This window comes from Carlito syrichta, unplaced genomic scaffold, assembly GCF_000164805.1.
Source record: "Carlito syrichta isolate Samal-C Ts95f unplaced genomic scaffold, Tarsius_syrichta-2.0.1 Scaffold305872, whole genome shotgun sequence".
NCBI lineage: Eukaryota > Metazoa > Chordata > Mammalia > Primates > Tarsiidae > Carlito > Carlito syrichta.
The window spans coordinates 40,194-53,711 of NW_007249968.1; the positions used below are offsets into that span (position 1 = coordinate 40,194).

The following is a 13,518-nucleotide window of genomic DNA, read 5'->3' on the forward strand; positions in this document are numbered from 1 at the left end:
CTGTGTTGGCCGGGAGTGGCCACTGCACTCCAGTCTGGGCGACAGAGTGAGACTCCAACTCAAAAAAAAAAAAAAAGAAAGAAAGAAAAAAGTCAGGTGTGGTGGTTCATGCCTGTAATCCCAGCACTTTGGGAGGCTGAGGCGAAAGGATCGCTTGAGTTCAGGAGTTCAAGACCAGCCTGGGCAACATAGTGAGACCCAATCTCTAGAAAAAAATTTTAAAAATTAGCCAGCTGTGGTGTTGCTTGCTGTAGTCCCAACTATTTGGGAGGCTGGGGCAGGAGGATCACTTGATTCCAGGAGTTGGAGGCTGTGGTGAGCCATGATGATGCTACCGCACTCCAGACTGGGTGACAAAGTAAGACCCCAACTCCAAAAAAAGAAAAAAGAGAGTGCAACTACAGCACTAATAAGCCAGAACACAAAGTTCACAACTGCATTTAGAAATTTCTATTATCACAGGAATGAGGTGAACCACAAGGAACAAACTAAAAGGCAAAAATAATTCTGAGCCAATATAATAAGTTGCAGAAAATACATTTATTTGGGCAATTAAACACCAACAAGAAGGTGTGGGCTCAGAAAGTCTCACTGATAAGACAGGCAAAAGCTTCCCTCAGGGAGTTTAAGAAAACCTTAATATTAATAAATGTAATAGTCATTAGTATGTAACTGGGAGCAGTCCTTTTTTTCTTCACATAACCATGCCCAGGTTCTTCACATAACTGATAATTCTGAAAATATTTTTTAAAAGGTAGCAGACAGTACCTTTTCAGGTTTGAAACATTATCCAATTTTACTGTACATCCAAAATAAAAACACATCAGCCTAGTTTCAAGCCTGAACACTTTTATGTCACTAAGGAAATATCTGAGGCAGTTACTCTGCCAGATAATATGCCAAGATGATTAAAATATTGTACCTATTTCTTTTATTTGTATTTATTCATTTTTATTTATTTTTTGTAGAGATGAGGTCTTGCTATGTTGCTCTGCCCGGTCCTCCTGCCTCAGCCTCCCAAAGTGCTGGGATTACAGGCGTGAGTCATCAGGCTGAGCCCCAAGATATTGTACCTATTTCTTATAAGCTTAGAGTCTGCTGAGCCTGATTGAAGAGCACAACTACAAGGGCATCGTTGAGTGCCATTGTAACTTAGAGTGCTGGGGAAGCAGGGAAGGAGGAAGAACGCTCCTGAGTGATGGAGGAATGGCTGAAATGGATGTTTGAATTGGGTTTTAATAAACAAGAGCGTTGCTGGGAGCAGTGGCTCACATCTATAATCCCAGCACTTTGGGAGGCGGAGGTGAGAGGATTGCTTGAGCCCGCGGGTTCGAGACCCGCCTGGGCAACTTGGCGAGACCTCATCTCTACAATAAATAAAAAAATTAGCCGGGTGTGGTGGTGCACACCTGTAGTTCCAGCTACTTGGAAGGCTGAGGCAGAAGGATCACCTGAGCCCAGCATGACAAGGTTGTGTTTTTTTAGTGTTTATTTTCTTCGTGACCGCATGCATATAGTTCCGTGTTTGAAGTTCACAGTCACACCTTATTCATGACATCACTTTTTGGTAGTGCATACATTTGTGGGCAGCTGTTTTCAATGATGAAGCACACGGAGAGCATGTCACTGCACTCCAGCCTGAGTGACAGAGACTCTGACTCAAACTTAAATAAAATAAACATGAATGTTTGCCATGGGAGAGAGAGAGAGAGAGAGTAGTCCAGGAGAGTAGGAGGAGCTGCACAGAAGGTGCAGGAGCCAAAGGGTGCATGCCCGGACTTCTCAACCATGTGTAACTGGAGGGTAGACTTCATGGGGAGAGGGACAAGAGGAAAGGCTGAAGGAATAGACAGGTGCAGGTTAAGGTTAGGACCTTGTGTGCTGATGGGAAGTGGGAAGACATTTAAGAACTTAAAGAGAATTCAGGGCCTGGTGCAGTGGCTCACACCTGTCATCCCAGCACTTTGGGAGGCAAAGGCAGGAGGATTGCCGGAGTCTGGGAGTTCAACACCAGCCTGGGCAACTTGGCAAGACCTCAATTTCTACAAAATAATTTAAAAGTTAGCTGGGCACAGTGGCACATGCTTGTGGTTCTAGCTACTTGGGAGTCAGGCTGGAGGATTGCCTGAGCCCAGCATGTCGAGGCTGTGGTGAGTCATGATCACACCAACTGCACTCCAGTGTGGGAGACAGAGTGAGACTCCGACTCAAAAAAAAAAGAAAGAAAAAATTCAGGATAAATAATTAGGACATTATGATAACAATACAAGTGAGAAATTAGGCTTCAAATGTATTAAGTGGCAGAAGATGCAGGGAAAACAAAAACAGGACAGTACTTCAATCAAACTGAATCTATGTGATGACGTACAGAATAGTGTGTGTGCCTGACAACCTTTTCTCTTTCTATTTTTTTAGTAGGAGTCTCACTCCGTCACCCAGGCTAGAGTGCAGTTACATGCTCACAGCCACTGCAGCGTCGACCTGCTGGACTCAGGCAATTCTAAGTAGCTGGAACCATAGGTGTGTACCACCACAAATGGCTAATTTTTTTGATTTATTATAGAGATGAGGTCTTGCCAGGTTGCCCAGGCTGGTCTCAAATCCTGGACTCAGGCAGTCCTCTCACCTCCACCTCCCAAAGTGCTGGTTTATAGACGTGAGCCACCACGCCCGGCTGACCTTTTTATCTTAAGGTTTAAGGTTAAGTTTTTCCATCTTGGAGAGGCTGAAAGGACAAATTGAGGTAGGAGGTATAAACAAATCAGTGATGGGAAAATAGGCTTCCAGATGCAGAACCCTGTAGGCTTTAGCTTTATTAAAATAATAATCACACTATGTAAGATTATAAAAATTACTTTATTTCAAATGTGAAAATAGTAAAATCACATATAAAATTTAAGGGTATTGAAACATCCAAAATTTAAATTCCATCCATAGCGCCTTATAAATGCACTTAAATGTAATGGAGACAATATCCATAGCAGGCATAAATATAAAGAATAGTAATCCTTAAGAGGATTAAAACACAGGAGAAAGTGACAGTCCATCACTGATGAAGAGCCCAGAACTCTCTGCTCAGTGTTGTGGATGGCCCCACACCGTCTCCACACCAAAGAGGGTTACTCAAAGACAGTTACAGGAATCTTATTGTCATTGGCAGTGATTGAGGGAAAGGCCGGGTGATCCTTCCTGACCAATAAGGCCATAAGGAGATATGAGTAGAGATTTGCTGACAGAGCCTCTGAGAAAGAGTTCCTTGAGTCTGTGAAGGAGAAACAGCAAAAATCGCTCATTTTCTCCCTATGGTTGCTGCCAGGACTAAATGGGTCCCTGGAATAGCTACTGCAGGGATGTCCAACCTTTTGGCTTCCTTGGGTTATGTGGAGGAAAGAGGACTTGTCTTGGGCCGCACATAAATTACATAATATAGTTAGTGTATATACATAATAAGACTTATTTTATTTTTTACCTTTTTTAACTATAAAGTTTAGGAAAATGAGAACAAAATAATACTAGTGAGAAATTTGACCTTGTTTTTGTAAAACTGATCTATTCCCAAGGTGCTCATTGGAAATGTGTGTTTGGTGGCTTCTTTTGCCCATGCCAGCTCCGGCATATCTCCCTTTCTTTACTCTCTTCTTTTGCTAATAAGCCTTGTTTAAAAACTAAAAAAAAAAATTTGTTCGTATTTTGTTCTCCATGTGCTTCATCACTGAAAACAGCTGCCCACAAATGTGCTACCAAAAGGTGATGTCATGAATTAGGCGTGACTGTGAACTTCAGACATGGAACTATGCATGGGGTCACAAAGAAAATAAACACGAAAAATCACATGATGTTAAAAGACTTTGTGGGGGCCACCTGACTAGCTGTCCTGGGTGACATGTGGGCCACAGTCTGCTGGTTGTACATGCCTGAACTCCGGCCGTCAGCTGCCAGAGTCTGAAAGGGAAGCAGTAAAGATGAGAGAGCAGAGTGGGGGAAGCCTGAATACCGAGCCATTGGAACTTGCTCTGTGTGACCTTCTAAATATGTGGGATTATACATTTCCTTATTTGTTGAAGCCAGTTGAATCAGGGTTTTCTGTCACTTGCAGCCAAAGCTTCTCAACCAAGACAAGGAACACTGGTAGAGAAAAAGTAAACGTTAACACAAGGTTATAACATGTTGGATATTTTCTAAAATTTCTCCTCTCCATAAATCACTTTCATTTATAGTCACTTTTAAATTTCACTTGAGGTTTACATACTCTCTCCCCTCTGAACGGTCATTACATTTTTTTTATACAATTGCATCAAACTATCTATCTTCTCATATACTATTGCTGACAAACAGCAAGGAGAAGAAAAGCAGTGGTGAATCTTAGGTCTCTGTTAAGGTGCGAGTAGTTTCTCTTTCACAATCAGTTTTAAGGTTATGGCAGCAAACTTTTTCTAGTGTGAGGCCATAGAGATGGCACATGTGGAAAAAATTTGGAAATCATTTTTTTTTTTTTTTTTTTTGAGACAAGGTCTTGCCCTGTTGCCCAGGTTGGAGTGCAGTAGTATGATCATAGCTCACTGCAGCCTCAAACTCCTGGGCTCAAATGATCCTCCCACTTCAGCCTCCAGAGCAGCTAGAACTGTAGGCATGTACCACCTCACCTGGTCAGTTTTTCTGGTTTTTTTTGTGGAGATGAAGTGTCACCATGTTGCCCAGGCTAGTCTTGAACTCCTGGGCTCAAGGAGTCCTCCTGCTTCTGCCTCCCAAAGTGCTGGGATTACAAGCACCAACCACTGTGCCCCGCCCAAAAATCTTCCAATAACTTAAAAAATAAATAAAAACAACTAAGCACTTTCTTAAAACTAATAATCTATCCTTCACTTACTTGCCTCCTGATTGGGTTGGGAGCACTCATACACATTTTTTTTTTAAACCTACATCTTTATTGAGTTGATGAAATACTTGGCTGGTTTATTCTTTTTCTTTTTTTTTTTTTTTGAGTTGGAGTCTCACTCTGTCACCCAGACTGGAGTGCAGTGGCCGCTCCCAGCCACCGCAGCCTCGACCTGCTGGGTTCCGGTGATCCGTCCGCCTCAGCCTTCCGAGTAGCCAGAATTATAGGCATGCACTACCACGCCCGGCTGATTTTTTGATTTATTGTAGAGATGAGGTCTCGCTGCCCAGGCGGGTCTCGAACCCGCGGGCTCAGGCAATCCACTCACCTCAGCCTCCCAAAGGTGCGGGATTACAGGCTGAGCCACTGAGCCTGGCTCATACACATTTTAAAAATAACTTTAAATACACGTAGTCCATGCAAGTGCTAAGCACAGTGTTTGGCATAAGGTATTATTAGCTATTATTATTAGCAATGAGATCACTAAGAGATATCCAAGACTGAGTCCAGCACTGAGCATGTCCAGTGGCTCTGAAGCGCCCACCAGTTGATTTGTGATGCATCTGGCTGCCTTCCAATAACTTGAGTTGCTTTACTCTTAACAATTCACTTGAAGAGTTGAGTCTCAGGGATAATGCATACCTTTCATTTTCAGATGCAAGCAGCAACTTTGGCATTTTTTATCACAAAAAACCCATAAGAGAATGCTGGCAAGCCCAGTGAGCTTCCTGGGCGGAGAGGCTTTTCCGTGAGAGTTGGCAGCGTGTAGTCATCCACCATCTTCAGAGCTTGGCCGTTGAGTTCTACAGACCTGCAGGGGAGACATCGATGAGCCTCCGACTCCAAAAAAAAGAAAAGAAAAAAAATGCCCATTTCAAAAAGGGTCAGAACCTACATAGGGAAAAGTATCTGTTTCCCAAAGCTGCATTAGTTGCAAAAGGAAAAAAAAAGACTTAAATGGTTGGAAAATGGTTAAATAAACCATGGAACTATTTTATTTTGTTTATTTTTTTTTTTTGAGTCTAAGTATTGCTATGTCGTCCAGGCTGTAGTGCAGTGGCATGATCACAATTCACTGCAGCCTCAACCTCCTGAGTTCAGGCGATCCTTCTACCTCAGTCTCCTGAGTAGCTGGAACTATAGGTATGTGCCACCATACTTGGCTAATTTTTTGAGCTTTTTCTAGAGATGAGGTCTTGCTATGTTGCCCAGGCTGGTTTCAAATTCCTGGGCTTAAGCGATCCTCCTGCTTCAGCCTTTCAAAGTGCTGGAATAACAGACGTGAGCCACTGTGCCTGGCCATGGTAGTATTTCATAAAACATTCATTCCATTAAAAATGTTGACAAAGGCTATGCATGAAAAGGTTTTTGAGATAACGTGTGAATTCCTCACTCTGCCTTTTTTCTGACAGAGGTTATATGATCACAGTCATAGTAAAATAAAGCATGAGGGGAATACAAAAGAATGGTACCCAGTGCTAGTCATGCTGTGGAGATAGGACACTGGGGAAAGAATGCTCAGTACACTTAGAGGCAGATGCCAGTAGTCACTACACACATCACTTACCGAGCATTTGCAAAGATGGGAGGAGATGTGAGATCTTATAAACTCTTAATTCTTTTATGCCCCAATATGATAACAGTCATGAGAAAAGAGCTCCTTCAACACACACTGCACAAAAACCTTAAGCTGTTTATCTGCCTAACTCAAGATTCATAGTCATCTTTTGTACTCTGTTGAATATGAACTTTTTTTTTTTTTTTTTTTTGAGTTGGAGTCTCACTCTGTCGCCCAGACTGGAGTGCAGTAGCCGCTCTCGGCCACCGCAGCCTCGCCTCCTGGGCTCCGGCAATCCTTCCACCTCAGCCTTCCGAGCAGCCGGAATTACAGGCATGCACTACCATGCCCGGCTGATTTTTTGATTTATTGTAGAGATGAGGTCTCGCTGCCCAAGTGGATCTCGAACCTGCGAGCTCAGGCAATCCACTCACCTCAGCCGGGCTTGGTGGCTCAGCCTGAATATGAACTTTTTAAAGAAGCAGTCAGTGACTGTTTCTAAAACCAAAGTGTATTGGAACCTACTTAGAGGTACATTTCTGGACCGGTGCAGTGGCTCATGCCTATAATCCCAGCAGCACTTTGGGAGGCTGAGGTGAGAGGACTGTCTGAGCCCACGGGTTATAGACCAGCCTGGGCAACTTGGCGAGACCTCATTTCTATAATAAGTCAAAAAATTAGCCAGGTGTGATCACGCATGCCTGTAGTCACAGCTACATGGAAGGCTGAGGCAGAAGGATGGCCTGAGCCCAGCAGGTCGAGGCTGCAGTGGCTATGAGCGTGCCACTGTACTCCAGCCTGGGCTATAGACTGAGACTCCAACTCAAAAAAAAAAAAGAAGTACATTTCTGGCCATTCTTTTTCTTACTCTAACTAATAAAAAATGTCTTTAGTGCTGTAAGAGAATCAAACCATCTCATGAGGTATGAGATTTTATATTAACCCATATGCCCTTAAGAGCAATTATGTATGTAATTGCCTGTTTAGCTTTGGTGACTGTTACCAAGAATTGTAAGTCTTTTTAGAGTCAATAATCCAAATGCATTGAATGGGGTTTTTCCTTTCTTTTTCTTTTTTTTTTTTTTAGTATAGTCTCACTTTGTCACCCAGGCTGGAGTGCATTGGCACACTCATGGTCACCACAGCCTTGACCTGCTGGGCTCAGGTGATCCTTCCACTTCAGCCTTCCAAGTAGCTGGAACTATAAGCACGTGCCATCATGCCCAGCTAAGTTTTTTGATTTACTGTAGAGATGAGGTCTCACCAGTTGTCCAGGCTGGTCTCAAACCCGTGGGCTCAGGCAGTCCTCTTGCCTCAGACTCCCAAAGTGCTGGGATTACAGGCGTGAGTCACTGTGTCCGGCTAAGTTATTTTGAAATGCAAACTATTCTCTAAGATGTCTGCTAGCTTTTGTTTGTATCTTTCTGCTTTGTACTCTTAGAATGAGTTATGGTTGGATTAATAAGTATTCATGTATAAATTTTCTGAATATAAAGAATTACTAGAGGCTGGGTTTAGTGGCTCAGCTGGTAATCCCAGCACTTTGGGAGGCTGAGATGAGTGGATTGCCTGGGCCCACCAATTCGAGACCAGCCTCGGCAACTTGGTGAGACCTCGTCTCTACAATAAAATAAAAAAATTAGCCGGGTGTTGTAATGCACAACTACAGGTTGTGCACAACTACACCTGTAGTTCTGGCTGAGGTGGAAGGATTGCTGGAGCCTAGCAGGTCGATGCTGGGGTGGCCGTGAGTGTGCCTCTGCATTTTAGCCTTGGCAACAAAGTGAGATTTCAACTCAAAAAAAAAAAAAAAAAAGAAGAAGAATTACTAGAACCTGAAGCCAGATGCAGTGGCTCATGCCTGTAATTCCAGCACTTAGGGAGGCCAAGGTGAAAGGATTGTTTCAACCCAGGGATTTGAGACTAGCCTGGGCAATACAGCGAGACCTCATCTCTATGATAAATAAAAAAATTAGCCAGGCATGGTGACGTGCATCTGTAGTTCCAGCTACTTGGAAGGCTAAGGTGGAAGGATCACCTGAGCACAGCAGATCTAGGTTGTGGTGGCTGTGAGTGTACCACTGCACTCTAGCCTGGGGACAGAGAGAGACTCTGACTCACACACAAAAAATAGTTATTAGAACTGCATGTAGTTCACTTTTTGTGTTTTTTGCTCTCCATCAAAATTCTCTAGTCTCATAAACACTAAGACATTTATTGAATGTGTGAAATGAACAAGAAAAATTACTTACTTGGAAAGTAATCCATCAGGTCCTGAAGGCTTTAAAAGGTATTTATCCACTTGCTTGTTAAATAAATAGCGGGGTAGCTGCAAGTGCTGGGTGACATTGTAGAGGTTTATGGCATACAGCGTTAAATCTCCTTCTTTATAACTTGGGCTGAAAGCAAACAGGTTAACTCAGTTAAAATATTTATCTAATCTAAGCGACTAAAAACTCAATTACAGATATAATCACGGCCACTAGTGTCCATAATAATGGCGGGCTCTTTGAGCATCCTTTCTTTTATGAGCATATGAGACTCATGTGGTAGGTCCTATTTAGAAAACATGACTAAAAAACACTACCATTTTCTGGGCAGGAGCACCCAGAGGGCTTTGCTGCTTTGCTGGCTGAGTTGCTCATCTCTGGCCTTATAAACGACTGATACAAATAAGAAAATGAAATCTACTGATATTCTCTAGAATTTATCCATGCAAGCCACTCCCCCACTATGTCCTAGTGGGGGTTCTAGAGTTCTCAGTGACCAGAAATGGAAAACTGTAGGTGGCTTTTTTGGCTAGATTAATATTTTTGGCAACTTGGTTAGACCTCTTCTCTACAATAAATCAAAAAATTAGCCAGGCATGGTGGTGCATGCTGTTGTTCCAGTTTCTTGGAAGGAAGTAGAAGGATCGCCTGAGCCCATCAGGTAGAGGATGCAGTGGCTGTGAGTACGCCACTGAACTCCAGTCTGGGTGACAGAATGAGACTCCCACTCAAAAAAAAAAATTAGTATTTTCATATCCTCTTATCAGGAGTGATAGGTTGAAACCGAAAAGAAGGAAAATCTCTGAAATGTAAGAATAGTTTTTGCAACCAGGCATGGTGGCTCATGCCTGTAATCCCAGCACTTTGGGAGGCAAAGGCAAAAGGATTGCCTGAGCTCATGGGTTCAAGACCAGCCTGGACAACATGGTGAGGCCTTGTCTCTACAATAAATAAAAAAATTAGCAGGGCATGGTGGCACATGCATGTAGTTCCAGTTACTTGGAAGGCTGAGGTGGAAGGATCGCCTGAACCCAGCAGCGTGAGGCTGCGGTGGCCATGAGCATGCCACTGCACTCCAGCCTGGGCGACAGAGTAAAATTCCAACTCAAAAAAGAAAGAATATTTTTTGCTACCTAAAGCAAGAATATGGAGCTACAAAAATCTCTATGGGCTGGCACAGTGCCTCATGCCTGTAATTCCAGCACTTTGGGAGGCAGAGGCAGGAGGACTACTTAAGGCCAGGGGTTCAAGATCAGCCTGAGCAGCTTAAGGAGACCTCAACTCTACAAAAAAAAAACAAAAACATGCACAAACAATTGGTTGAGTGTGGTGGCACATATCTGTAGTCCTAGCTACTTGGGAGGCTAAGGTGTGAGGATTGCCTGAGTCCAGGAGGTCAAGGCTGAAGTGAGCCATGATCACACCACTGCACTGCACTCCGGCCTGGGCAAAAGAGTAAGGTCTTGTCTAAAAAAAAAAAAAAAAAAGAGAGAGAGAGAGAGAGAGAAATCCAAACCAGCAAACAAAAAAAACTCCATGGTCTCTCAACTCCAGAAATTGTAATTGTGATTACAGCTTTTGAAATAATATTGTTGTTGTTAGTGATATTCTCTTTCTTTTAGTTTTTCTTCTTCTTCTTCCTTATCCAGTCCATCAGTTATGATGCAAGGAGATAATATAATTCATATTAATTCATATTCATATTTATATTCATTCATAGTCCTTCAATGAATTCATTGTTCAAAAAAAAATGGCTGTGTTTTCTTACATTTGTACTTTTCTTTATTAAAATTCAGACCATATTTCCATCATAGATTTGACAATTAAAATAATTATATAATATTTGCTGGACTGCAACCGTTTATATTTAAGCAGTTTGTTTTTAGTTAGACACTGACATCATAACACTATGAATACAAAATACAAAACAGAACAATAACACATCTTAGACCCACTGTCAGGACAGATGGCAACAGGGTGTTTGAGTAGGAAGTTATGTGCCTACTGATTAAAATTTGACTGCTAAAGGGCGTGCTTCATACTTACTTGTTGATGTTTGTGCAGTGAAGGTATACTCGAAGTTTCCTTGTGTCTGGGCCTTTCACACTTGCCGTGAACACGCTGCTGCCCACCAATGTCTTGAACAGAAGAGACAGCCAATAATCCTAGTTGTGGCAGTTGGGGAGGAAGGGACAAAAAAATAGATCTTTATTTATTTCCTTATTTAACAAAACCTGTAGCGAGCAAATAGTTATTCTATAAAGAGTGTGACTGTTATCCTAGGGGTATTTAAAGAGAATGTATCTTTTTTTAGAACGTGTGACCACCATTAATCTGAGGCCAATATCTTTTTTGCTGCCTTTTACCACTGGAGGACTGTTTCCATAATTCAAAGAGCCATAGCCTCTAGGTTGGGGGGTCCCCAAACCCTGGGCCACAGACCGATACTAATCCATGGCATGTTAGGAACCAGGCCACACAGCAGGAGGTGACCAGTGGGTGAGTAAGCAAAGCTTCATCTGTATTTATAGCTGTCCTCCATCACTGGCATTACCGCCTGAGCTCCGTCTTCTGTCAGATCAAATGTGGCATTAGATTCTCATAGGAGCATGAACCCTATTATGAACTGCACATGTGAAGGATCTGGGTTGTATATTCCTTATGAGACTCTAATGCCTGATAATCTGAGGTGGAGCTGAGGTGGTGATGCTAGTGCTAGAGAGTGGCTGCAAATACAGATTAACAAGAGCAGTAAGGTTTGAATGCACAGAGACCATAATAAATCAATTGCTTGCAAACACATGTCAAAACCCTATCAGGAGGGACAAGTGAGTTAATGTACTTCAATTGTACAGCTGCATCTGGTGGCAGGCTTTAAGTCAGAATCCAACACTTATTTTAGTCCACGCATGTCCTCCCATTATTTTATTTACCACTTCTGTTTTTTGTTGGTTTTTTTTAGTTGGAATCTTACTCTGTTGCCCAGGCTGGAGTGCAGTGGCATGCTCATGGCTACCATAGTCTTAGCCTGCTGGGCTCAGGCGATCCTTCCACTTCAGCCTTCCAAGTAGTTGGAACTACAGATATGTGCCACCACACCCAGTTAATTTTTTAATTTATCGTAGATACAAGGTCTTGCCAAATTGCCCAGGTTGGTCTTGAACCAGTGGGCTCAGGCAATCCTCTCACTTCTGCTTCCCAAAGTGCTAGGATTACAGGCGTGAGCCACTGTACCTGATTGCCTCTTTTTTTTTTTAAATGGTGAGTTGTATAATTATTTCATTATATTTACAATGTAATCATAATAGAAATAAAGTACACAATAAATGTCATGTTCTTGGATCATCCCAAAACCACCTCCTCCCCAATCCGTGAAAAAACTGTCTTCCAGAAAACTGGTCCCTGATGCCCAAGTTTGGGGACTGCTGTTCTAGGAGATATATTTCAAGAATGATCAGAGAATTTAAATATTCCTGGTGTTTTATCCAATAATTAAAAGCAAAGCTCAAAGCCAAACTTTTAGACACACATTCTCTCTCTCACACACACACACACACACACACACACACACACACACACACACCACACACATACATACACACACACAGATACAAAAAGACAAGTTTTTGAAATAAAATTTTGTCTGCTTAAGACATAAATAATTTCATTTAAAACCATATGCCCCTCATAGTGAAGTAATGATTAAGCAATGACCATCACTAGCTATCAAGGTAAAAAAAAAAGACAACTAGACAGTATGTGCTTCCCAATGAAAGCACACGCTATCACCTATGAAGAATTCTCACAAGAAAACAAAAAACCTGAATAAGCTCAAACTTCTATTAGTTTACAGGAAACATAGAGGACAGGAATGATATCACAGGAATAAATTTAGCAAAATCCAGAATGTGGAAAACATTATAGAGAAAAATTCCTGGTTTCTAAAACTAATAAATTACAAGATGCAAAAGAAAGGGAGGAGGATCTTAAGTACTTAAGAAACACAGCAACCAAATGCAATATATGGATCTTGTTTGGATTCTAATTTGAAAGAACCAATTATCAACAATATTTTAGACAATAAGGAAAAATGTGAAATGCTGACTTTTTGATGATACTAAATAATTGTTGTTAATATTTTAAAGTATGGTAATAGTATTGCATTGTATTTTTACAAAGGAGATACCATACTGAACTATTTACAGGTTAAAAAAATATATGCGAGGCCAGGTGTGGTAACTCACGCCTATAATCCTAGCACTTTGGGGGACTGAGGTGAGAGGATTGCTTGAGCCCAGAAGTTTGAGACGAGCCTGGGCAACATAGTGAGACCTCATTTCTACCAAAAAATCAAAAAATTAGCCAGGCTTAGTGGCATGTACCTATAATCCCAGGTACTTGGGAGGCTGAGGAGGAAGGATTGCCTGAGCCCAGGAGGTCGAGGTTGCAGTGAGCCAAGATCAGGCCACTGCACTCCAGCCTGGGTGACAGAGCAAGACACCAACTCAAAAGAGGGAGAGGATGGGTGCAGTGGCTCATGCCTGTCATCCTAGCACTTTGGGAGGTGGAGGCAAGAAGACTGCCAGCCTGGGCAACATGGAGAGACTTCATTTCTATAATACATTGAAAAATTAGCTGAGTGTGGTGGAGCACCCCTGGGTGGGTGTGGGGGAGCACGCCTGTAGTCCCAGCTACTTGGAAGACCTAAGCCCAGGGGGTCGAGGCTGTGGGGGCTGTGAGCATGCTGCTGCACTCCAGCCAGGGCGACAGAGTGAGACTCCAACTCAAACAAAAACAAAAACGGAGAGAAAACG

General features: G+C 42.4%; 1 protein-coding gene across 1 annotated transcript in view; it reads right to left on the reverse strand.

Moving 5' to 3' along the window:
- Nucleotides 1-5,497: 5,497 nt before the first annotated feature.
- The window catches only part of HPSE (heparanase), a 29,941-nt gene continuing 21,920 nt past the window's right edge, over nt 5,498-13,518 (reverse strand). The window contains exons 10-12 of the mRNA XM_008062864.2: nt 10,751-10,869; nt 8,687-8,833; nt 5,498-5,687 (exon numbers count right to left, since the gene is read on the reverse strand). Of these exons, the coding sequence (XP_008061055.2) occupies nt 5,528-5,687; nt 8,687-8,833; nt 10,751-10,869 (426 nt within the window). The 3' untranslated portion in view covers nt 5,498-5,527. The remainder of the gene's footprint in view (nt 5,688-8,686; nt 8,834-10,750; nt 10,870-13,518) is intronic.